A 27,946-nucleotide genomic window follows, 5' to 3' on the forward strand; every position below is an offset into this window, starting at 1 on the left:
CCTTGTGCGATGGATTGCTTCTTTCAAGCTTTCTCTCAACCCAGCAACTTACAAATTCTTGAGAGTTTCAGCAGGTTCTAAATCATCTCTCTGGATCCCTTGGGAAAGTGTCAGCTCTAGAGGGCCGGGCTTTTGTGTCAACAGGCTTAATGTCCCTGCAGGACTTCAGACATCTTGTTTTATATACCTTACACTGCCCTGTCTCTAAAATCCTGCACTCTAGAGACAACTACTTGCACAGCCTCCACAACTCCCAGGGAAAGCATAGTCTCCCCAGTCACCAGGAGGGTTCCTTGGATGCCAGCTGGAGCAATCCAGCAAAATATGGTAGCATTCCTCTCTACTGCCCCATCAGAGCCTTTGAGCAGATTGAAACATAGAACAACACAGAGCAAACAGTGAACAAAACAGACACCAGCTGAACAATGTTTTAGAAACAAAGAACGCCTAACATTTTCTCAACCATCTTTTCATTTTTTTTTAAAGGAAACAGTGCAATAATAATAAATTTAAATCTTTGTTCTGGGCAAAGACAAGTATTCTTGGATGAAGAAGAGAAAGTATTTTTGCTTGAGTTTTTTCATATGATTTGAAAAAAAAAAATATATCTCCATTTCAGGGAAACCTAAATTCATCTGTTTTCCACTCCAGCTGCTGTACCAAGGAAATCTACTACTACAGCTTCACTGCACAAAGTTACACCAAGACTGTGCAGGAATATGTTGCTACAGCACATTTATTCCCTGCAGGTACATTACCCTAGGACATTGCGATCGGACCATAAGTGGTCAAGCTTACAGAAGGACTTTCAGAAAACATGTCAGTCAAGCACTATCACTTTTTCGTCACCAGGGAGATATGTGTCGTGATATCACAATGTATGAAAGAGAAAAGAAAATAAGTACACTTATACATGTTCTGAACCTCAAGAAAACAAAAGCTCCAAATATTTCAGGGTTACCCCAAATGTATCATACGGTATCTTCAAAATAGTCATACTTAAGCCATATATTTCACTATGTGGTTCGTGAACATAATTTTTAAAGCTGCAGTGATAAAAATAACCCTGGAAAGATGTGTTATTCTATTGAAATGGCAAGAAAAATCTGCTCCTGGAAGAAATAATACAACACACTGTAGTTGACATCTGAATTATCAAAAGCAGATCACATAACAATCAAATCCAATTTTATAACAACTCACAAGATGCAAATTATGTGCCAGGTCCTGCACCTGTAGAAATGAAAATCAAGCTCCATTACCATGCCCTGTTCAAACCATGAATCAGAAATTCTGATTTTATTCCTCAGAAAAAGCAATTGTTTCAATATCTATTTTTTGTGGAGCTGTGCCAAGATACTTTTGTGTTCTGCTAGAAAAAATAAATATTCTGTGAGATACCTAAACAATTCCTTTTAAAACAACATTTATAATTATTTTCCCTCCTTCTTACCCATGCTGTTTCTGGCCTTTGTAGATGTACGCTTCAAAATTTCACGTACCTGTGGAAAAAAACAGTGATAGAACATATGAATTGTCTTTTAGCATTATTTTCATTATGGAGCTAGCAAGAAAACAAAACTTTAAAACAAGAGTCTTCTGAAGAGTTCATTTGCACATACAGTTAAATCATATGTCTCACTCATAAAAATGCATGACTTGAGGTGATTAGTTAACACTTAACAATGCTTTGGCAACTCTTACTAGCGGATAATCATAGAATCATAGAATGTTTGGCGTTGGAAGGATCTGCCACTATGTCACATGCTTATAAAAGTGTATGAAGTATAAGGACTTTAGGTAGAATGAGAATTTTACACTAAAGAAAATTACAAAATCTGACTTTGTAAAAAAAAAATAAAAAAATTAGCTTTCACATTTGGAAGTATAACGTTAAGGTGCACATAAAGTTATCTGTAAGTATGCTATATCTATGAAACCCAAGCGTGTATGGATGAACATAGCATGTTAGGGAGGAGTTGGCATTGCTTATGTAAAGAGAAATCTTGCCTCACCAACCTGCTGGAGACTTAGCAGGATCTCAGGAACATTATACAAGGTTTCTCATCAAAGGCTGCTGGAGCTAGAAAGTTACTGTAGGATTGTAAAGAAGGTCCTTTTATGCAATAAAATCTAGTTAAAGATGAGGAAACAGGGCTTAATAACAACTTTGAACAAAGTGTTCTTCTACATAGCAACGCCTACTCCTGGACCACTGGGCAGCTCCTGAAAGGTAGTTCTTACATACTCATGACTGCTTAGTGTTTTGCAGGAACAGAGAAATGCATGAACTGACAAAATCAGCAAAGTAGTCACCGACACTCACTATTAAAGCAAATCCCATTCAGCACAAGCTGTCAATGATATGTTACTTTTGATACTTACTATTCGGCTGCGGGTAGCATTATCAAAAAAGGTGTCTTTGTCTTTAATGTTATACCTAAAACAACAAGAGGAAGAAAAAAACCACTTATGTTTTCAGATGTGGTAGTAATGCCTAAAATAATGTATAAGATTCTGATTTAGAATTCATTTAGAAATTACATGAAGTAAGAAAAACAGATGTTGAAATGAAATACAGATGAAACAGTGCAGCATAATAGGCCGTGCTATTGAAGACCTTAGTCTTTCGGAGTCCTACCTGGATTGCAACGATGGTGGGCATAAAAATGCAAAAATACTAACTAACATAAAATGCCTTTCGGGTAAGGAGAGCTTGTCTATTTTTTACACAAGATGACCTTTTAATCTTTTTCTTATAACATACCCTCAACACTATAACATTCTGAGGTTATGTTATTAGGTTTCAACTAGCCTAATGCAGATGTTCGTTACTCTTTTCCAGGCAAGTAGCCAGTCAACTTTTCTCTTGCTTTCAAATAACCATTCCACTGGAATGATGCATTCTCTTAAACCTCAAAATCATCAAATGTGAAATTACCTTCCCAGCTTATTCTGCTCAATCGGTTTGACTTGTATTCAGTATTAATTAAAATTGTCAGATACGAAAATAAAATACATGGTGGGTCATTATATTTATTACTGAATTTTATTTATCAGACACAAATACAAGGAGTTACCCATGAGGAAAAAAGAATTGTTTAATGTCAAACTGGGCCCAGAAGTATTACTCTGAATGAAAGGGCAGGTGTCAAGAATTCCTTATCTGCATATTATTACCCAAGTTTTAATTACTACAATAAATCTATCAAGAGGAAAAATATTATCAGATTTCTACTAGCTCTTTCTTTTCTCAAAACAGGCATATCCTTACCCAAATAATCAGGAATTTGGTGCTAAGATTTTTACAGTTCAAGCTAAAAACAAATATTTTATTCGTTGCACTGATCCCAGTGCCTTAACCAGAAGAAAGAAGTACAACACTGGCAGAAAGTCTCTGCATCTTAGATATCTTTTAATCCACTGAAATTGAACTCAGTGCCAATGCATGTTCATTTATTTTATATCTATTTACTTGGCCTTTAGTAAATTTAATTTTATGCAGACATATGCATTTATCGCTTGGAAATATTATGCAGGAATAATCAGACAATTTGGATATTTCCTCAGGATTTATAGAAATACTCAATGAATTTCTAAATTTTGATGGAAATACTGGTAGAAAAAAATGACAACACTAAACTTATAAATTACAGATTATTTCATTGCTCATCACAATATAAAGTACTCACAAATATATTTTCTCTCTGGAAAATGGATAAGACAGGCTTTTCATGTTGGTATTTCCTTGTTGTGGCACCTGGGGTTGCAGAGGTTCAGTCAGCTTGCACCATATTTCATTTAATGTTTTGAGTATTCCCCCTTCTTCTGTGATTTCATACATCTGCATAAATAAAATAGAATAAATTATCATGTCACTTAAAAAAATCCACTAAAATGAAAAAAAAAGATAGCATTTGCTATCCACATGTGTTTAAAACTCTAATTAAAATAAGTGCCTTCTCTGAAGATTTATTCCCATATAACAGCAAGCACCTGAATCCATAAGTTTTTCAGTTCCAAAAAGAAGTTCTTGTCCTTCACAAGCTACTTTCAGAAGAAAACTCCGTGCATAATAGTTACGACAAGAATTACCCTTACTAAATAAACTAGATGGTGCAGGGAGATGACAGAAAGGCAGAGTAATATTTTTAACCTTGTAACTGGGAAAAGAGGGAGCAGACAAAGCAGGGAGGGTCTTTACCTGCTCCCAGTTATACAGCGGGATAATCACCACTGGTAAGCTGTGTTTGATGTACCCACACCCCAGGATGTGGTTTGCCCTCTTGGCTGCCAGAGCACACAGTTGACTCATATTGAGCCTGATAATAACCAGCACCCCCAGATCCCTTTCTGCAGGGCTGCTCTCCAGCCACTCCTCTTCCAATTCATACTTGTACTCAGTGTTACTCTGTCCCAGGTACAGAATCCAGCATTTGTTCATGTTAAATTTCATCCTATTTATCATTGTCCAATGCTCCCATCTATCTAGACCCCTCTCGCAAGGCCTCTTGTCCTTCAAGAGAATCAACAGCACCTCCCTGTTTGGTACCATCTGCAAACTTGCTAATGATGAATTCAACTTCTGCATCTAGATCTTTGATAAACATTTTGGATGGAACTGGTCTTCATGAAACCATGTTTACTGTGCCTGATGATTGTATTGTCTGTTAAATGCCTTTCAACAGCACCCAGTATGACCTTCTCCATAATTTTTCCAGGTACTGAGGTTAGACTAACAGGTCTGTAATTTCCTGGGTCTTCCCTCTCACCCTTCTTGTAAACTGTAATATACGCTCACTAGCTTCCAGTCAGCAGGGACCTTCCCAGAATCCCAAGACCTTTCATAGGTGATTCAAAGGGGTCCTGCTGTAACATTGGCTAACTCCTTCAGTACTCGGGGATGAATTCCATAAGGCCCTGTGGACTTATGAGCTGATACAGATAGTCCCTTACAAATTCAGTGTCCAGAAACAGAAAGTCACTCTTCCCGCAGCTGTGGAAGACCAGGAAGCCCAAGGTCTATCATTAATATTAAAGAAAAAAGCAAAGAGCATTGAAGGCCTACACTTTTTCTTCATCCCTGTTTGTCAGGTGACCAACAAGTATTGGTCCAATATTTTCCTTAGACCTCCTCCTGCCATTAACATACTTTAAAAAGCTTTTTTGTTGCCTGACACAGCACTGGCCAGTTTCAATCTAGCAGAGTTTTGGCCTTTCATGTTTTCTCTCTGAATATGTGAACCACAGCTCTATAATCTTCCTGAAAAGCCTGACGTTGCTTCCAGAGATGGTACAATTTCTTTTTCTTCTTGAGCTCCATGAGGAGTTCCCCGTTTAACCAACTGGTCTTCTACCCTGCTTCCTTGACACACTGGAATTGCCTGCTCCTGTGCTTTTAAAAGGTGGTTCTTTAAAAGTGCGCAGCACTTATGGACCCCTAAGCCCTCAAAAGCAGATTCCCAGGGGACACTGCTAACTAGATCCCTGAGTAGCTTAAAGTTTGCTCTCTTGAAATCTAGAGTAACAACTCTCTGACCTTTTTTCTTATTCCATTGAAAATGTTAAACTTAACCATTTTGTTGTTATCACTGTGGCCGAGACAGCCACCTACCATCACAGCTCCCACAAGTCCTTCTCTATTCACAAATAGCAAAACTAGGAAGACGTTTATCCTAATTGACTCACTGAATACTTATGACAAGACATTATCTTCAACACACTTCAGGATTTTCTCAGACTTGCTTGTCACAGCAATATGGTATTCACGGTTAATATCTGGGAAGCTGAAATCTCCCATAAGGACAAGGGCTACCAATCCAGAAATTTCTCCTAAATGCCTATAGAATAGGCATTCAGTGCTATCATCCTGGCTGGGCAATCAGTAGTAGACATCCACAACGACATCTGTTTTGTTTTCCATCCTCCTAATACCCACCCAGAGGCTCTCAACCATATCATTCCTAACTGCAAGGACTGGACAGTCAAACTTCTCCCTTACATACAGTACAACTCCTCCACCTTGTCTTCCCTGCCTATCCCTCCTGAATAGCTTATAGCCCTCCAGTCCAGCACTCTAGTCATGGGACTCATTCTACCAAGTCTCACTAACACCAGAGACAGCATAACTCTGGGAACGGACCAACACTTCCAGTTGGTCTTGTTTGTTTCTTACGCTCTCTCATACTCATATTTGAGTGTGGCCCATTCTCACTCATAAAAAATAACTGCATTGTCATATCCATAAGTATACATGTGGTTAAAATTGCTCAAAAAGTACCTTTTCCCAGCATGTAATTTTTCCTTAAAAATTAGTTAAGACTGAACATTTGAAAAAAAAATTTCAACTGATTCATCATGTTTAAAGTGGATAAATACTTTCCACTGAAAATGCTGTGTTTATGGTTTCATTGGATCTTTGAATAAATAAAAACAGCATCACAGAAAATACCTAATGTGCCTTGAAAACAACCTTTTGTCTCTCTGAACAAAAGTAGAATTTTCTTTTTTCGTGGTTATTGGCTGAATTTTTCAGTTTGTATTGCCAAATCCCCGAAATATAAGATTTCAGTTTTTGAAAGTGGATTTTTGTTTTCTTCACAGGAAATTCCTCTTCCAACTGTCTTTAATTGCAAAAAGATTAAGACATGAACATAGTTTTCCTGTCATGCTTGCCTTCTGGTAGTGCACTGGTAGTGCTCCATTACTGCTGTTGAGATAATAGAAGAATAATGTAGTAAACAAGACTTGGCAGCAATCTTCTCCTTAAAAGTGTCATATCAGTTTTAAATTAACAAAACAACTTATTACCCTAGGGTGATTATTCAGGAAAACTGAGATCTGGTTTCCTTGTTCGTAGACATATTTCATTTCATCTTCTTCTACATGCCAAAACAAATTACAGGTATAAACCTGAATATGTTTTCATAACTGCCTAATCAATGGCTGCATATCCATTTTCTCTTTGATTATTTGTCATGCTATTCAATAAATGTCAGTTATATGGCAATTTCATTCAACATGAAATGTGCACAGTCCTCGTTTGCTCGTTGAAATCTGTTGCTTTAAAGAAAATGACGCTATAAATAATGTATGATATATAGTTGTTAAATTAAGTAATTTGTCAATATTTTTAGATGTCTTTACCCCAGATGATTCTGTGTCTCTAGGGCTTTATGATTTACTGTGCACTTTTTCTCCCATTCAGAGGAGAGAAGGGGATGCAGAACTGTTCATAACTACCCTGGAGACCTTAACTCACAAGAATATGGTGGCAACACTCCTCAGTTAACATAGCATAAAATCTGCTTCGGTGTATTTGCAAAAAACTGGGAGGGGAAAATTCTCATGAGGGAAGAAGGAGGGAGAAATGAGCAGGCACTAAAAATGAACAAAAGGAACAAAGCTGGTAACGGATCAGAGAGGAGTTGAATACGTAGCTTCATTTCTAGAAAGGGCCTACACATCCATCCATATGCCAGGAAAGACAGAGCTACTGTAGCTGTCCAAAACCTTCTCATTCTCAAAGACTGATTACAAGTAACCATGGGTTTTTTTTTTTCCCCTGGGATGCAAACACAATTACAGTAAGGGTATACAAGATTGGCTTGACCAAGCCCCTGACAGTAGCAGATTGTATCACCTTGACATGTGAACAACACTGAAGCTTTTGTTGGGTGGAAACAATCAATGTGAAAACAAAAACAAAAACAAAACCCACCAACCAAAACCCCAAGACCAAAAACAGCCCTGTGGAAGTGCATAAAATCAGCCTGTCATGTAATCCTAATGACAATGCAATGCAATAAGTGTTCAGCAGTGCAGTTGGTGAGCATCACTAACTGAAAGCACAAAGCAGTTCCACTAAGTCCAGTGGAGTTGTTAGCCAGCATGCTAAGTCATTGCAGGACCACAAATTTGGGGATCTGCTCCTCAGAATTTACAATATTTGCCAGAAACTCTACTTGAAAGCTCTAGGTATTCTTAGCTACTATGATTGTAAAGAAGATAGTGAACCAAAGTTTTACTGGCTATGGGTACGTCTAAGTCCACTAAGCCATTGGTACTACCAAAGCAGACTTTCTCAGCATCCCCGGGCTTTAGAGAAATCTTAAGGCAATGACCAGCTATCATTTTATCTCCCATACTGCACCTCACCTTTGAGGACAGTTCCCTGACAAAAATCCAAATAGCTACTGCCTTCTCAACTTTCAAAGCCCTCCTTACAACTCACCTCTGTCATCACTGTTCTGAACACAGTCTGTCAGCCAGCTGCCTTGGTGGCCTTTGAAATCCCCTTTGAAAATCTCATTTTAAATCTGACTGAGAATACTAAACCATCTAAAAATTATTAGCAATGTGAAAGAATAAGCCTAGCAGTACACTTGCTCTGATTTTGAAAGAAAGTAACTCTATGGGCTTCCATACATTTAACTACCATTCTGATCCACCCTTCTCCAGTCATACAACAAGTTGACAGAAATGGAAGATACTTACCTTTTTAGTAGGCATTTTTATTTTAAGGAGTTCTGCTTCTCGACTAAGTACTTGCCAAGGTGCATGTATACGGACAAAACTCAGTCCTTGGCTCTTATTCTGAAACGTAAAATAGTGAAAACAACATATTTCAATATTATTGAACAGAATACAGTTATAAGGTTTTAAGGTGTCAACTCCAACAAAAGCATGCAATAGTAGGCAATCACAGTGAATAACCAGCTTCTGTTACAACTGGGCTTAAAAGTGACCTTTTCTTTAAAAACTGAATCTTCTAATGTTCTGAAATCCATTAATCTACTGCCCACGGTGTAGCTTTGTGTGCACCATGAAGACAGAAATCTACAGTTCCAGATGTTGGAAGCATGTGAACCAGAAACTCCCAAGCTACATCTTCCACACTCAGATATTTTGTATGTCATCTGACTTTGTTAGTGGCGGGTTTTTGCCCATCTGAAACAACACGGAAAAAACATTTCTTCTGCTCTGGGTGGGCTTTGTTTTAGGTTCCCATTTTCAGTTTTGCCAAACTATTTCCTGGACACTTCATCAGATTAGTAGTTCCTTACAGGGAATCAGACCCAACATTTAATGCCCTAAATATCTGCAGCTGGAGTAACAACCTTAACCAAAACATTGAAATTTAACTTCTGAAGACACACATGAGCCAAATATTTATATAAATAACTGGTTATGTTGTGCAAAGGCAGAAGACTACACAAGGGGGCCCCTGCACAGCCAGTTTGCTGCAATCTGGGCTGTTGAGAGTGCTGTCCCGGTAGCACATCGGAGCTACAGAAAGGCACTCTAAGATCCGAAAGCAGCACCCTTGGCAAAAGCATGAAAATGAAATGTCATCATGTTGATACAGACTTTTCCTCAATGCACACAAATAAATTAAAATGGTAAATTATAGAAATGAGTGCTTAATGTGGAAATGAATGGAACAAAATTTGGGATGGAGATTAGAAAGAGGATATGAGGACATATTTTGGGAAGGACATGGAAGTGGATAGGGGGAGACTTTAACGGCTTGATTAATGCTACGATGAATGATCTTTATGTAGCTGTATGCATGCCGGGGCTTTGGTGTTAGGGTATACTGTCACTTTGCATTTCTCCACCCACGTGTGTGTAAGTATCAGGACAGTCCCCTTCCCTGAGACAAGAAAACTGAATCAGGGTGTCCAACTTGATAAACAACACAGCTGGGTTACATGTTGGGGTTAAATGCAAAACTCGGGTGCCCCACCTGTTATATGTACAAACAGTTGCGTATGTCTAGAGAAAGAATGTTAACAGACATAGTTTAATGTCACTACAATCAACAAGCAGCATAACCCTAGAAAGCCGAGAACATAGGCCATATCCATGGAAACTTAGCATCTTCTGTTGGAAATTGATTCCAAGAAAGTTCTTTTCCTCAAAAGGTTTGAGTTAAGAAAAGTTTTAACAGTTTAAACAAAAATATGAGTCACAGTCTAAATGTATGTCTAAATCTAAAAGAATATCGTAGCATATTTACTACAGAGAAGCCTCTCCTCTCAGCCACAGTGATATCCTTTTTTTTTTGTTTTGCATGCAATTTACACCAATTTCCAAATAAAGCTGTATTATATCACATGGGCATCAGCATTTTAGAACCAGTATTTAATCTTTTAGAAGTGTATAAATGCTTACAATGTCACATAAACACCAAACATACATTTGCTGAATGTTTCATAACATTTCCTGACTTAAAAAAAAAAAGTGTTAGATGGAAATCCTACTATTCTTATTGCAATCATTTTACTCTTATTTCCCTTGTAGCTGCAAAATGAACTACAAAGATCACTACATCACTTTCAGCTAACATTTCTTCAGTGGACCGATGTTATTTTTAAAGAGCAGAATGAGCTGCAGAATATCTCTTTCATCAGTTCCCTGGGGAAGTCAGCTTTAAGAGAAGGAAGTAAAAATTTACTGGGCATGAGCAGATGTTCTGGTAATCATTTGCTGAAAATATATTAATAACAGATGAGAGTTTAAATTTCAGTGGGTGAAGATCAGGAGAATTCTTCTTAGCTTTTGGCTAAAATCAAGCGTGTGTCCTCTGTCTGGGGGACTATATTCCACATGGGCAAAAGCAAGGACAGTCTGATCTAATTGGTTGTTTCCAGCTCAGGCTCATGTGACTACACAGATTGCAAATAAAATTGTTCAGATAATTTGAGAGAAAATACCAGACGAAGAATACCACCTTTGTATATTTGAACAAAAATATGTTGGAAAGTTTTGCTGTTCACGATGTGATATCAGATGCTGAGAAATTAGAGCCTTAAAAATCTTTAAAAGCCTTAAAAATCACCCCATGATAGGAAATTGAGATCATTTTAATAAAAACTAATGCAAAGTAAATAAAATAGGGAAAACAGGACCAGATGATTACTGTTGCACTGTAAACAAAAAGTGCAGAACAATAGACTGCTAAATATTTAGCTTGGGATTACTAGAACCATGTTTCACACATGTTCCTATATTTTCCTAACATTAAAATGAATCAAAGAAATTTAAAATAAATTTTAAGTCATCAATCTCATATCATATCTCAAGGGATAAACCATCTACCTAGTTTTCCACTGAGCCACCAAAATAGAAACCTATACCAGCTACTCCTCTGGTAAGGCTCCTTTCCCCATTTTTCAAGCCTTCACCTGTAGTAGTTCCAGTTTTCTGTTTGCATGCCCTTTTTGTCATTATTATTATGATGACTAGCAAAGACCTGTTAGACTAACTTATTCCCAGAGCGCTTATCGTATTGCAAACATTACCAAAAGTTAGAACTTGTTTTTCTCATTGCCAGAGTGGATTTATAACTGTCTACTGAAAAAATCCACTAAATGGTGTCATTTGGTTAATCACCTGAAATGATTGAGGTACATGTGTTTGTGAATACAATTTAATATTTGGTCTAATGCAATGCTGTCAGTCTTCTATTTTGACTACTTATAATCACCATTGCTTATTCATTGTACTCTAGATGTATCACTAAAGCTAACATGTTGTGCTGGCTAGTGGTACTCTTGTCTGACCATTCACTTGTTATTTAATACCGCCATCCTTAGTCAAGTCTTTTTTCACTTACAGCTGATGTCCCACAGGCCTTTATTCTTGGTCCTGCATTGTTCTATGTCTATATCATTGCAGTCCCTGATTATATTACTCAAATGACTAAGTATTGCTATGCAGATGACAAACAGATTTGTTACTCTCATGATGCTTTTTTCATCAAATCTATATTCCATATTACAGAATTCTTCCAATAAGTTTCAAAAGTGGAAGTTTTTCAATAAGTTGGTTCTGAATTATTCAAGATATAAATATATCTTGGCTTCTTTTCTACTTTGTAGAGTTGAATTGGGCCTTCCTATTTCAATAGGAAAACTCAGCATTAAAGTCAAAGGGAAGAAAATCTGGAAGGTCTGGTTTGCATTTCAATCAGCACATGAAGAAAAATATATCAGGTATTTCTTTCAGTTTGTCAAGTATTTCTAGTAGCTTAAAGCAGGACTTTAACAGCAGTCTATATTGCATTTTTTTTTCCTGGCTTATAGTGGAAATGCATACGCTGAATAAAATTTAAATTTCTCCAAGGACACTTTTTCTATCTTTCATGCCTTGACAGTAAAATACATTAGCACCTTCATCAAGTCTAAGATTTATTGCAAACTTATCAAGGCCACAGCAGAAAAAAATGTATGATAACTATGAAAGCTCTCATATTCCTATTGATTATAATCTGACTAGTGAAAACACAAAAAGTTACTACTCTTTTTAACTAAAAGCTGAATGTTCTGAAACATGGCTAGACAAGCATAACAGTTAGACTAAGCAGAAAAGCCCTCTCTGCCCAAAAATTTAGATTTGTCTTTGGTTTCTACAGAAGTCAGATATCAAGTGAGAATTTTGTCATTCTGTATTTCTCACCCACTTTAACAGTTACAGTTGTCCAATTGTAACATGGAAAAATTTGAACCACTATATCACAATTACCATGTTTTATTAATCTCTTCCAGTTCACACTTTGTCAATTCCAGCCCTTGCAGTGGCAGGCCACAGATTGAGGCGATGCACCACGAAGCATACTCTGTTGCAACAGGAGTTTGTGGAGAAGTCCTGTTGCTCCATAAGAGCGCATCATGTAAAACGTGGATTACTGCATGTCCACCTCAAAGATTTCTCACAGTGCCATTATTTTGTCAGGCCAATTTGACTCTTTATACAGACAACCTATCTCTCACGTGTCAGCTATGTCACCTCAAGATGAAGTGAAGGGTTTTCAACAGTTTATTTAGATAGCTCTAACATGAGCTAAAGCATACGATGCTAAAGGCATCATATTTGTCAGTCACAGTCAAGACAACAAAAAGGGAAAAACTAATAATCATACTCTGGGAAACCCTCAGACTTTTTTGAAGTTAGCGTATTCCTCCTAGCAATGCTGCAAATACAAAATTCATTGCTGAACACTACATTTTAGTAAGTCATTATTTCCTCATAATGAAATCACTCATCTTATATTAAAGGAATATAGTTATATATAACATACATATTAAAGGAAATAAGTTATTTTAAAATACTTGTCCAAAGAAATAGATTTCTGCTCTGTATCTTAATAGGAAGAAAAGAGAAACACTGGAGGGTTAGCAGAAGTGATTAACTACTGTCTAAGGGAGTCCGAGGGAACTGCTAATCTTTCTTATGATTTAAAAAAAATGTACATAGGAAATAGAAAGGCCTAAATTATAAAACCTGAAGCATGTAAACTTCCTTCTTAACAAGACAAACTATCTAGGCCTTAGACGTTTAATCCTTCTGTGATTATTAAATAGACAGAAAAATACCAGACACATACAGACAGAAAGTTTCTAATGGCTTCAGTTAATATAATCAGACATCTTTTGCTGACATTGGTAATACCAGCCACACTAGGAAAGCAACAATGAGGCAGTCTGTAGAGAGGAAAAAAAAAGGTCCTAGTAGCTCAGTAAAAGTAATCATCTTCCCATTTATTCCATCACCAAATGGATCAGTCACGTCTGCAAATGCAATTGTTCAAAATTAATGTCTACTCTCCTGATACTAGCCCTGGAAATTGAGGCAAATAACAATGTGGTGTGACAGTGCAAATAAATGCAATTCCTTGATACTGGTCACATACGTTTTATGAAAGCTGAGCCAAATGCTGAGTTGTTGGCCCCCTGCACAGGTAGCACGTGATGGAATGACACGTCATTGCCAGATTCAGGCAGGAACTGTGAAAGCGTCTATGTTTTGTGCCAAATGTATTGAATCTCTGTACAAGGATTGGCATTTTGCTGATCTTAATGTTTTGTATCCAAGACACAAAATCAGTTCATCGCAAAGCATGCATATCAAAGTGTATGTATGTCAGTTACATTATAAAAAAATAAGGGCAGTGCACCAGTCCCTGTGAGATGTCAAGACCCAGAATGTCTTGACATGGAGATGACAGTCCAGAGTAATTCCCTACATCTATATAATTGTAGGCAAGTACTTTAATTCTTTCTGTCACTGATTAAGAGAAGATAATGGAACTTTCCTCTACCAAAAGACATTTGTGAATATAAACGTCTTACAGGTTGAGAGGTGCTCAAATAATACAGTAAACAAGTAAGAGTGTATGGCTACAGACATCCTATGCATCTTACAATTTTCACATTTTCCTTCAAAAACTGTAGTCCTTTTACCTTTTGCCAAACTTCCCCTTTTCTATTTTCATTACTTCTCTGGGATAGATTTACCTTACTGTATGGCTGCATAGTGCCTAGCATAATGAGATCCTCATTAATGACTGCAGATTCTCTTGCAACAGTATTACAAATAATTAGCAGCAATCCCCAACAGCTCCAAGAAGCCGTCCCACTCCTGACAGACAACCGGTCACACATAGCACAAGTGTAAAGATACAAAGCACAGGCTTGTTCACTGATGGCAAAGGTAAACTCTGTTTAGTTCACAGAGTGAGGTTTATTTTTAGCTGTTCAACAATATACAAAGCAGACATGCTAGAGTCCAAATTTCAGACCTTAAGCAAAGCTGCAATAATTTACACTTTTTGACAGTTTGCCTTTATCTTTCTTCATTTCTACCAACAGTGATGGTGTTAACGTCCTGTTTATTTTACTCTCTTACTCCCACCTCTGAACATAAACAGTTAAAGAAAATACTGGTGTGTATAAGTAAAGAACAGAACACCTTGGAATGAAAGATCTGGCCAAAACACTTTAAAAGAAACTATATAACCTTAATTCCTTAGATAAAGCACTGTGGAATGAAACAGTTGACTTTACACATCCTTTTCAATGTTTCTTCATGGCATTGCTACCTTTCCAACTAAAATCTTCCCACTCATCTGTAGACAGAAAGTGTCTCTGAATGGAAGATAATACAGGAAGCCTAAAAACACAGGCGTGCTGCCCCTGAAGAAGATGGAAATATTTAATGGCACACAACAGAATGAAAATGAGCTGTTAGAAACTCAAGCACAAATGTAGAATAGATTGTTAAGCCTGCCAAATACAAAAAAAAAGACACAGACCTCTGCATTACTACAGTAGTCAATGCAGAACCTATATGGAGGTGAATAAAAAATATGACAGGGTTGTCATCCATTTTTAATTCTTTCTGAAAGCACACTTTGGATTAAAAATTAGTGCATATTCCTGGTTATTTTCCAAATATTCGTCTATGGCCACTAATTGCTACAGAATAAGAAGTGTGACTTTCAAATTTAAAGGAAAATCTTCCCTATTTTTCTAGAATAACTTTATCAGCAAATTTCTCCTATGTCAGTGAGACAAATTTCTTGCTACAAAAAGCACATCACAATTTCAGTACACCTTTTGAGACTGAAGAATACCAGAAATAATAATAAAATGCAAAACTGAAAAAAAACCCCAGCCAAATCATACTTCCTCAAAGAGGAAGGGAGGAGTATGTCTACTCTACCACCTCCTGTATTTTGGCAGTGTCAATGGAAAAACATGTAATCAGCTGGCCTGGCTATATTCAGTGCCAAATTAGCTAGCAAATAAGCCAATATTCTGTAAAATACATCATATCAAACTTGGTTATCAATAATAAAATCAACAAACTCCTTGAGGCCAAAGAGTTAACATTAAAAAGGGCAAAATGTAATACCTCTTGAGGGAATGAGACACACTAATCTGCACAGATTTATACCCTAAACATTTTTCCAGATGAAGCAGCAGGATCATGGAAGTCAATCTTTAGACCAGATAACAGGCATGTTACCAGTAGGGGGATTAATGAAATAGAGACTGAACCCCCATTCTAGCAGACTCAATCTCAAGAAAACAAATTTGGAGGTAAAAAATAAAAAAAAAAAACAAACTGAAAACCAGAGGAATGGCATCTTAAAATACTGTTTCATCACTTAATACTTGATCTGGGATACTAACAAACAAGCATATAAAGAGGTGATTTAATTTTTCTGTTGAAAGATTTTAAATTTTAATTCATTCTTAGGAAAAATATTTTGGAGGGTTTACTTTAATTTAAAAGTGTTAACAGATGGTATAAATATATTTTGTTTACTAAGTATGTTCTCCTAATCATATGCTACAAGCTTTTCCAAGATGGTGTCTCCCTTTGACATCTCTTACCAAAGAACAGTAGCAGTAAAAGGAAGGTTGGCTGTATTTGCAGAAACTTGATTTGAAAGGGATTAAGATGAAGATAATCAGGGCGGTTTGGTTGGCTTTTTTGCTGGTGAGGAATTCAAAACCTCCCTGGACAGTTAGACCTTCAGTGTAAACAGGGAGAGAAGAGGAAGAAGCACTGGCAGTCACATAGTAACATCATGTGACACATTTTGGATAAGGCAACAGGTCCTGGGGTGGATAAATAATTGGTTAAAGAACAGGAGACTGGGTAGGAGGAGATACTGCACTGCTGAAAAAAAAAAATCACCCCAGGGGTTTTTCAGAGTAAACACTGAACAGCATCATCATAAGTGGCCTGGAAAAAGAGACAAGCAGTGATAAGACAAATTGTGCTGATGAAGTTTTTCAAGGTAGCAAGGATAAAGGCAGACTGTGAAAAATTATATAAGAGCTTTGAATGTGTAAGAGCCTGAACAATGGCAAATGGCTTTCAATGTAAATAAATAAAAAGCAATATCCGTGGGTTAAAACCAGTTCTGCATATAACATGCTGGGCTCTGAATTGACTTGTACCTGTCAGTAATGAAATCTTGGGGTTGCAACAGAAAGCTCCTTGAAAATGTCATCCCAGTATTTTGTAAGAGCCAAGAAGTAAAGCAAACATTATGTTCCATTAGGAAAGGAACAGACTAAGAAAAAAATATTATTTAAACATAGCAAACCATGCTGTATCCACATCTTGAACTCAATGTGCAGTCCCTGTCTTCTCATCTTCAAAGAGATAAATTAGGCCACAAATGGCTTCAGAGGAGGGCAACAACCACCACAAAAGCCTTGCTATAATGGCTATATAGGAATCACTGAGTAGACTGAGACCCTTTGTTCTGGAAAAGAGCAATCTTAAGTAAGACATTGTAGAAGTCTATAAAATGATAAGGAGAGGGTGTGGATGGACTACCTACAGTCCCTTTCAGGGCAGGAACTAAAGGGCCTCAGACAAAACCAAACTAAGCTCTTGGGAGCCAAACTCAAAAAAAAGCAAAAGGACATAGATGTTAATGTAGTGGGTAGTATCTCTGTCTTGCCAAAAGATTTTGTGGGTGCAAAAACCATATGATGTTTCAAGAAGAAACTATACCAGACTTTGGAATAGAGATCCATGGAAGGTTACTAGAAAGACAAACTACATCAAGTGGGGGAAATTACCTGAACTGAAAGTAGCTGCCATCAGGAGAACATTACAGTAAAAGTGTCGTAAAAGTTTGTACCATTCCTATTATTTCCTAAACATTTTACTATTGCAAGTGTTAGATACACAGCACTGTGTTGATGGACTATCTCAAACAGCAGGATCATTTTATGGTAATTATACCAAATCTAATAAGAGGGACTTCAGACCTTTCTTTCTCCCCAGTGTCTGACCTCCTACTTCCTACTATATCTCTTCTTCAATTAACTGCATATCCAAAAATACACAGGAAGCAATCTAACTGTCTCATCCTTGGACAGATTATAAACTGCTATTTTCATGGGGGTCACCTCCATGCCAGTTAAAAATGGAGCTGGTTAACAGCTCTCTGTTCAGTGATGGAGAGGAACCTGATTGATAAAGGTGGCTTGGTAGGCGCTCACACCATGCCTGGGTTCCCTACCATACCACACTCTGCAATACCTCAAGTCTAGAGAGTAATGGGAACTGAAGAGCTGTCATTAGTTCATAATCTCACCACTGAGCAGTTCCTCTGTCTTCAGGTTATGCTTCAATCTGGTGATTAGTTTATAATAAGTAATATAGATCATGATACAATTGCTTTCCTTCTCATGTTTTAATGAGACTATCAGGCTAGGCTGTCAGATGATGTAATTTGGCACAGCTACACCAAGTTAACAGAGCTATTTAGATGGGCATCATTAAAGGTTATGACCTGAAAATTGAACACACTGGAATCTGGACTCATGCAGGTTTATCACCAAGGGGAAAAGATCAAAGTTAATTTGGAATCTGCAAGCACTGACTGAAGGAAGAACAAATCCAGACAAAACTTAACGCAAGGAAAAGAATTTAAATGTATTTTATTGTTGAGACTTAAGGGCCAGAAATACATCCATCTTCACCAATCAACCAAAGGAAAGCTAATGATGCTGTTTTGTTATGTGTCCCAATACTCTGGTTACTTGAGAAAAAAACACTTCTCTTCTTGCATAGTACAAAGGAAATTGTTCTGTTCTCAGTAGCTGTCAACAGGAATAAGCAGGAGCAAGACTGAAGTACAGCATACTCCATGCCTGTTTCAGAAAGTAATTTCTCTTTTGAACCAAAAGATCTCACACTGGGCGAGTCAAGATAGATACATCAGTGTTCAAAAACTGATTTGAAGGCTACAAAGACTAGTGAGCTGTTGTCTATTAGGTGGGATTAGAAAACATGGGATTTAACTTTAGATGGTGTCATGGTTTAACCTGGCAGGCAGCTGAACACCACACAGCTGTTTGCTCACTCACCCTCAGTGGGATGGGGGAAATAATCGGAAAAAAAAAAAAATAAAGGTAAAACTCATAGGTTGAGATAAAGACAATCTAATAGGACAGGAAGGAAAAAGAGAATAATAATAATAATAATATTAAAAGAATATACAAAGCAAATTATGCACAGTGCAATTGCTCACCACCCGCTGACCAATGTCCAGCTATTCCTAAGCAGCAGACCCTTGGCCAGCTTTTCCCCTAGTTTATATACCAAGCATGACATCATATGCATTGGACTATCCCTTTGGTCAGTTGGGGTCAGCTGTCCCAGCTGTGTTCCCTCCCAAATTCTTGTGCATCCCTAGCCTACTCACTTGTGGGGTGGGGTGAGGAGCCAAAAAGACCTTGACTCTGCAAGCACTGCTCAGCAGTAACTAAAACATCCCTGTGTTACCAACATCATTCTCATCCTAAATCCAAAACAGAGCACTATACCAGCTACTAGAAAGAAAATTAACTCTATCCCAGCTGAAACCGGGACAGATGAGGAAAGTGGGTGCTGGTAAAGGTCACTACCAGTATATCTCCCTTTCCTACAGCCTCACCTCTGTGCCTGGGAAGATCATGGAACAGATCCTCCTAGAAGCTATGCTAAGGCACATGGAGGCCAGGGAGATAATTCGAGATAGCCAGCATGGCTTCACCAAGGGCAAGTCCTGCCTGACAAACCTGGTGACTTTCTATGATGGAGTGACAGCATCAGTGGACAAGGGACAACCAACAGACGTCATCTATCTGGACTTCTGCAAGGCCTTTGACACGGTCCCCCACAACATCCTTCTCTCTAAATTGGAAAGCTATGGATTTGATGGGTGGACTGTTCGGTGGATAAGGAACTGGCTGGATGGTCGTGTCCAGAGGGTAGTGGTCAACGGCACAATGTCCGGATGGAGACCGGTGACAAGTGGTGTCCCTCAGGGGTCCGTACTAGGACCGGTGCTGTTCAACATCTTCATCAATGACTTGGACAGTGAGATAGAGTGCACCCTCAGCAAGTTTGCAGATGACACCAAGCTGAGTGGTGCGGTTGACACACCAGAAATGAGAGTGGTAAAACACTGGAACAGGTTGCCCAGAGAGGTAGTGGAGGCCCCATCCCTGGAAACATTCAAGGCCAGGTTGGATGGGGCTCTGAGCAATCTGATCTAGTTAGCAGTGTCCCTGCTCACTGCAGGGGGGTTGGACTAGATGACCACTAGTGGTCCCTTCCAACCCTAAACATTCTATGATTCTATGATTCTATGATTTTGACGCTAGAAATCACAACACTGGGTAACAACTTTTCCTATGTTGAAATTGTTACAATTTACACTTCTTCAAACCATGCGTTCATCCCATCTACAGAACACAGTACTTGACTGTGTTGAGTTGCAATGATTATGCACTTTTGATTATTGTTAGCTTGTATTTACAGTCCTGGTGCTATTCATTTTAGGTTGCACAGCCAGGTTTGGGGAAGAGCAAAGACAGATTGCAAATGAGCAGAGTGGCATTTCTTGTACATCTTCAGGAAACAAGACAATTAAATTCAGGTAGGAATGCCTCTTTTTTTTCTACTAAACACACATAAATGCAAGGAACCAGACTTCATTTCCAACCACCCATCATCAGCAGGGGTATAAAAGAGCAGCACTGACTCTGGGACTAGTTCCTTGTATCCAACGTCTTCCTAGAGAAGCTGTTCCCAGCCAGTGAGGCACAAGCATGCTTCAGACGAAGCGTAGAGGCCAAGCTAATAAGCTCTGCTGGGTGCTTGCAGGCTCTGCAGGTGATTAGAAGGCAGCAACAGCAGCAGCAGCCCTGCTGTCTGAGCAAATCATCAAGCAAAGAAAAATAATTGCTTAAAACGTAGGACCTGAACCTAACACAAGAAGCTTAGCAAACAGGCTGGGAATCAGTGTCCAAGAAATACCTCTTTCATAGATGGAAAGTGCAGTATTATACTATTACTGCAGCTCTAAGAGACCCAGCACTCTCAGCTAATGCAATATCTAGGCTGGAAATAGTATCTTCCCACAGGGGCACGGCAATCACTACTGAAATCATCCAGTAAATTGACAATATTAGATTTTCAGAAATGTTAATTAGCCAGAACTTTCTAGTGATATCTGTAAAACATGCTGGATTTTCAACAGTTTTGAAAATCGGCCCCCGATACACTTTATCGCCACATCAGGTATCTCTCTGATATATACTGCTAGTCTCAGCTCCCCAAAAATTAGGTTCCAAAAGACAATCACTCAGTAGAAATCAGTAAAACACCTATTACAAAACATACTGCATTCATCCATCCTAGCAGTACTGCTTTGTACATATCATAACCTATGTTGGCCAGATTTAGCTCTCATCTCTGTCACCATAAATCTGGGGTCACTCTGCAGAAAAAAGAAAAAGGCAGCCAGTCAGGATTAACAAGTGCCAATATACTCCTTTGTCACACAAAAATTAGAGAGGAATTAGCCATCAGCTGTATTCCTTGTTTGATCAGTCGTCTGCCAGGTAAAAAAACAAAAAAAAAAAAAAATAAGATCCATCACTAAATCATTGTAATTGAAATGTGAGTTTCAATTTCTTCTGTAATTCTAAGAATAAACTGTCAGCAAATGATGTTAGTATAACAAGGTTTGGTAAAGCTTGACACATGTATTGGGTCAAGCTGCATAGGGCTGTGCTTTCTATTGGTATGTAGAAAGGTGTTGATAACACACCAGAGTTTTGGCTACTGCTGAGCAGTGCTCAAACAGCATCAAGGCTGTGTCTCCACCATTCCCCCCCACACACACCACCAGTGGGCTGGAAGGGGGCAAGATCTTGGGAGGGGATGTAGCTAAGACACCTGACCCAAACCAGCCAAAGGGATATTCCATACCATATGACGTCAGCTCAGATATAAAAACTAAGAGAAAAAGAAGGGGAGTGGAGGGGGTGGGGAGGTGGCATTTGTCTTCTATGACGTTTTGTCTTCCGCAGCAACAACTATGTGTACTGAAGCCCTGCTTCCTGGTAAGTGGCTGGACATGACCTGCTAATGGGAAGTAGAGAATAAAATCTTGTTTTCCTTTTGCTACCATGCACAGCCTTTGCTTTTGCTTTTTTATTAAACTGCCTTTATCTTGACCCACAAGCTTTCTTTCTTTTCCATCTCATTGTCTCCCCGCCTGTCCTGCTGACGAGGGGAGCGATAGAGCAGCTTGGTGGCACCTAGAAGCCAGACAAGGGCACAACACATTATAAACTTGTAGGTTCTCCAATACATTTCACAACAGCATTCAACAAAAACATATTTTAGTAAGATTTTATTTTTGGATTGACATTCAAATATGAAGATTTATGTAGAAAGCTGAACAAATCACTTCTAGAGAGGTAAGGGTCAGGTGGGCCATTAACTTTCAACTATGAAAAAGACACTTAGCAGATAGAATATAGAACATGAATATTAACCTGATACAATGCCAAAGTTTTTTGTACCTTGAGGGAAATGAATTTGCAAAGGTTTGTTTTTCCAAACCCGGTGGTATCACACAAATTCAAATTTATAGGAAATCACTACCAGATTTTTGTAATAAATATGGTGCTATACACTGATAGCAAAAAGTACCTTCATCCACATCTTAAAATCCATTTTATGCCTTATTAGAAGTACTCCTCATTTTGTCATTTTCATAAATCTTTTTGCCTGTTTTACATCAGCATACTCAAAGAAAATCACATAGTACCTCCATCTAGACAGCCTTTTAAAAATATATATATATTGCATCACATGGAACATTTTTGTATCTTTGTTTCAGCATGTTTCTGCCATATTTTTCCTATACTTCTTCCATATTGAATAGTATTAAGAAGTACTCTCATTTTCTGATAAACATTACAAGTTCAGAAAAGGCGGGCTTTGTAACAAAGCCACATACACACTAGCTAGGCTGTGACTTAGTAATGGGAAGATTTGTTCAACAACAGAATACCCAAATCTTGCATAGCGAAAGCCAGCTACTCTCAGGAGAGGTCTGTGAGGTCTGCCTGTTGCTCAGAGGCTAAGTATGCTCAAGCCAAATCTTCCCTGTAGGTTAGGCACTGCAATCCTTAGACATGTCCTGTAATGAATTTACTGTCCAATGTATTTCCTTCTATACATCATGGTAGCCACTCATGAGCACTAAGTCAAAGCTTTCTGAAATCAATGTGGGAAAAAAATCTCTTTATACTAGTGTTGCTTAAGGCCTGCAGAATCCAACTATAGTTGTTAAAGCCCCGATAGAGTCACACACTTAAGCTTACATCTTAAGTGGGTACTTTTAAAGCATTCACAAACTGAACATACAGGAAGTCATTCCTCATATTATTATATGCAAAACCTCATATTATTTTAAATTTTGAGTGTCTCAGTAGGGTGTGCTCCTAAGGACTTCAGTGACTGCTTTCTTGAGAAAGAACCTCAGGACACAGTCTCATAACAGAAATTGCTACAGCATTCACTGTCCACACATGTCCAGCATTGCTGGATAAGTGTTAACATACACGAACAGTTCAGAGGTGATCACACATCAAGTGATATCATTAACTCTAAATGTATCAGAAAGAATATATCAGGATTAAGATCAAAAGAAAAAAGTGGGTGGTTTTTGGTTTACGCTTTTTTTTTTTTTACTTGTTTTGGCAGTCTTCAGTAAACACAGCTGTCTCAATCAAAACTCTGGTCCATTTGCAGGGGGCATCACCAAATTATCTGTTTAATACTGATCATGATATTTTTTGTTCTTGGCATGCAGTAAGGAAAGTATTCTGAGATGAGAGACTCAGAGTTATTCTGAAAAACTGGGAGCAAGAAAAACAAACAAGTAAAAAATAATTAGCAGATTTAAGCAGTAATTGGCAAACAATAAGAAATGAGCAGACTAAGACATGGCAATAAATTAAGTGAGCATTTTGGCTTACTAAAGAAACAATGCAGAAAACTGTCTTTGTTTTCCATTACTACTTATCCTTACTGGCATTTATATTACACAAATATTGCATTTGTTGTCAAGCATAATTTAAATACATTGTAATATCTTTAAACCATGAAGTTCTTTGGTCAGATCGAGAACTCATTTACACAAGTTTGAGAGGATAGCACATATTACTCATTTTTGTACTCCCACTGCAATTTATCTTGGCTACCCTGTTCTATTTCCTTACACTCAAATGATAATCTTGGTAATATGGGATCCACCTTTTTCTTCTGTATTTATTCAGAACACACTGGATTCTCATCTGTTGTATGCCCCAACAGTAGCATAAATAGCAGTAACCACACAGATCCAGATCTGGTTATATAACTTTTGCACATGATTGTTAAAACATTAAAAATAGAACTTTAAGTTTATCATTCACTATTAAAAATATTGAGTGGGGATTTTGCCAAAAAAATCACACATCAGTCACAGATAACTGAACAGATGTTTTGGCTGAAACAGGCTTCAACTGGAACGTTCACACATACACAAAATGACCTCTTAATACTGGTAGGATATTATGACTTTATAGCTTTCTTAAATTTCATTTCAACAAAGATGGTTAACGAAATATTTGCAACATGTGTTAGCTCTTTTCAAATGTTTATAGAGATGGTTTACAAAAAAATAATACAACTAATTACAATGCTTCCTTTTGATTAGAAGCACAATCACACATACACAGGTTTATATAACTCAGAAAGTCTAAAAAGTGCCTTAATTCACCTTAAGTCCAACTCATTAGTATAGATATATATATATATACACACACGCACAGTATACATACACGCAGTTTTGTATATGTACCCAAATCAGAAACGCCTGCTTGAACTTTCACCCTTCAGGGAGACTGCCTTGGCACTCAAACCTTCTCCCCATGCCCCAACAAAGGGAAAAGCAGCATTTGGGTTCCCACAGAGCAGTATGCCAATACAAAGAGTAGCACTAAGAGTGAACCCTGAGCAGGAGCACCCCTGGATCATGCTTTGTTATTCTCTAAGGCAGCCTCCTGGGGAATTTAACTGCCCGTATCACTCGTCCCCCCTCTCTTATCCATCTGAGCACTTCACCTTGCAGTCTCACACCTCACACAGGCCATTGGTAGGATGCCATTTCGCGTTAATTCAGGCTGGTGTAAGTTAAGGAGGTTGTGGTCCCAAATTCCTCCCTGCCCCTTGCCATATGGCTACACACCCACCCCTCCACCCCCTTGAGCCAGTAGTCATATTTATATAAAATGGAGAGTGAGTTTCTTTAGCCAGATCAGTTGCCTGAAAACTAAACCCTAGTTTTAAACAGCAATTAATTTTCAACTGGATCCACACCTTGAGTGATTAACTCCCGGCAGCACTGCAAGACAGAGGAATGTGCAAGACACATTGCTCAGGGCAGGCAAGAAGAGGGCAGATGCACAGAATCCCTAACTCAGATCAGCCTGTCCTGTGTTTTCAGGATGTTCACAAAAATGAAAACAACACCAAGAAGAAAAACTTCTTCTCGACTCAAATTTAATGTCCTTTTTTTCTTTTCTTGTGTTTGTCTTTTAATTTTTTAAATATCTGGTTTTGAATAACATTTAGGAAAATCTTCTCTTGAAACAACATTTTTAAACAGACCAGAAACACAGTCTATAAAAAAGGATAAAGCAAACTGTGTGTTTTTCAAAACTTTGGGTTTTCTCCCTCAAATTAAACATTGAATTGGTAGGAATCCCAAAATACTTTGATCAATCATAAATGTATTTTCCATTAAAATCTCACTCCAGTACACCTTGCCTGCCTGTAGTTAACAGGCATACATCAATGTCTAATCGTAATATATTTGCCAAACCCAGCTTTTTAGAGAAAAGTAATACTAAATTTATGGAAGTAGTACACATTTTGTCATCAACTGAACAGAACAGATTGGTAAGCAACATTTAATAACTATAAAATTATAAATAATTTAATTGGTATTTATTTTATGATTAACAACTGAATTTTCATAATTTATAAAAAACAGCCTGTAATAAATGCAGGTGCTACTGTTACAGGCAAGTGGCAGAACAAAGACACAAATTCTTTGAGAGGAAGAAAAACTGAAGAAGCGCGGGGCGGGGGGATGTACAGGTAAAAAAAAATGATGTGAAGAATGGTGGGAAGCACACCTGCACAGAAGGTTTTCAGTTGTGAGAATTAACTGTAAAGATTAATACAGTAAACTGTAAAGATTAATACATGCTGCTAAGAGACAACTTCCCATTTTTCATTCTCATTCCCTTTCACATGAATGCATTTATATGTTTGAAAACCATTTGCCAGTGAAAAGAGTTAGCATCACCTAATTCTCACCTCCACTTTTCTGTTGCTTTGAAGAATATATTTCAACAATAAAGGACATGGAAACTGGAAAACAGAACCACAAGGAGCTCAGATAATATGCCACGGAAGACAGGGACAGGAGGGTCTGTCACCACCAATACCTTCACACCCATGATAGCTTTTAGCTAGTTATGTTGTATTCCTGTCTTTATCCTCATGTATTTAACAACACAGGAGTTGTGTTTACTTTAAGTTCTACTCCTTCTAAAAGTCTGACATTTGACAGCAGTCTTGGCATTGACATGGAGAGAGACACAGGTATGAATCTTGCCAGATTTTCAGCCTAGCAGTCAGTTTTCATGCCCCCATGAGCCATTCACTTCATAGGAGTGAGCGCCAGAAGGCAAGTACTGCTACTTTAGGGAACCAAAAGGAGGGAAGCTGCAGGAGTGGTTCACATGCAGGAAGTAACAGCAACTCCTCAAGCCCCCGCCATTCCCCCATATTAGATGATGGGGCTGGGCAGGCAGCTGAGAGCCAGGAGGAGCTTTGTTCTTCAAAGGTACCTACCCATGAGCACATAAGCTAATACAGGCAGTCACCTCAGATATGGAGAGTATTAGGCAATATGAATTTACCCTGCCCTCTTTCTACTTGAGAGAGCCCTTAGATTTGTACTAAGGAAATGGCCTTCTCACTCTTGCATTTCTTCCACCTTCCCATCTGTTTTCAAGGGTCCAGGTAGCAGGAAGATGTCCACCGCCTCACTTCCTGGATTTGGCTCACAGCTTTTGATGTATAGTTCCTCAGCTATGCTTCTTATTGTGATTTTAATTACGCTGGAATGCTCCGTGATTATATGCCAATTATTTTCTTTGATAATCACCACTGACACATACAACTGAAGGAATACATTTTAGAGCTGCCTATTAGTCTTTTGTGGCACTTAAAATTCTACAGCATTAACAAAATTGGTTTTACATTATAATTACATTTACATGTTTTATGAAATAATTGAGACTGAGAATTAATTGCAAGGAGCACAGTACATTACTACAGAATAGTTACACTGATATTGGGAGGGTTACCAATCACTATATTATAAACTACACCTACTTTTTAATACTAAAATGAGCTGTCTTTAATAACATAATCCAGCAGGTCTCCTGATATGTGGGTTTTGTCCAGCCAGGGAGCGAGTCTCATAATGCTAATAGAGCATTATGAAGCTCTGGAAATTAACAACAATTTACAGGTGGATCTTGGAGCATTTAAAAACATTTTTGTGCTGACTTTTCTGTGAAGAGACTTACCAGTTGGTAGCCAGATGTGACACAATGCCCCTAAACCAACAAGTACTTTCCAGCAGAGTCACTTGCAAGCCGAGGCTCACAGGTGAAAAACAAACTGGGATCCCTTGTGGTGCAAGCTGTGACTTACATGCCGTTACCATGGTGCTCTCAAATGCCTCCTGCGACAGAGTAGTTTAAAAGTAACACAAGTCCTCTAATGAGCAAACTTTGGTGCCTAACTGAAGCCAAGCTTTGCCATCTTTGGGTGAGCAGTTTCCTAAGGATGGTGCCACTTTAAAACAGGAGAGAATAAGGGAAAAACAAAACTTTTGCACAGAAGTCTTTGAGAGACAAGTAGTCATGAAGTATAAAGTTCTCGCCTAAGTAGCAGTCCCCAGACTCACAGACAAGCATATGTCCTGGACATGATGAATTCATTTAGGCCTGTGACTGATCATAACTGATGGACAGCAGGCAAGGATGAGGGACTGACTTCACATAGACCAAAGAAAGATACACAGTCATATTGAGAAGTGGCAGGATTGCTACAGGTCTAGGATATGAAGATGTAAGAGCATCATGGACAGAAATGGAGAATCCCAGACAGGGCAGTGACCTGTGGTGGGTAGGGGAGCAGTCCCGCTGAAGAGGGG

The 27,946-nt window shown here is 38.2% G+C and overlaps 1 protein-coding gene across 1 annotated transcript in view; it reads right to left on the bottom strand.

The window, feature by feature from the left end:
• Positions 1 to 27,946, bottom strand: part of ANO2 (anoctamin 2) — a 198,376-nt gene that overhangs the window by 148,042 nt on the left and 22,388 nt on the right. The window contains exons 4-7 of the mRNA XM_035892080.1: positions 8,497 to 8,595; positions 3,693 to 3,844; positions 2,386 to 2,440; positions 1,454 to 1,502 (exon numbers count right to left, since the gene is read on the bottom strand). Of these exons, the coding sequence (XP_035747973.1) occupies positions 1,454 to 1,502; positions 2,386 to 2,440; positions 3,693 to 3,844; positions 8,497 to 8,595 (355 nt within the window). The remainder of the gene's footprint in view (positions 1 to 1,453; positions 1,503 to 2,385; positions 2,441 to 3,692; positions 3,845 to 8,496; positions 8,596 to 27,946) is intronic.

This window comes from Egretta garzetta, unplaced genomic scaffold, assembly GCF_000687185.1.
Source record: "Egretta garzetta isolate BGI_Z169 unplaced genomic scaffold, ASM68718v1 scaffold293, whole genome shotgun sequence".
In the NCBI taxonomy this organism is placed as follows: domain Eukaryota; kingdom Metazoa; phylum Chordata; class Aves; order Pelecaniformes; family Ardeidae; genus Egretta; species Egretta garzetta.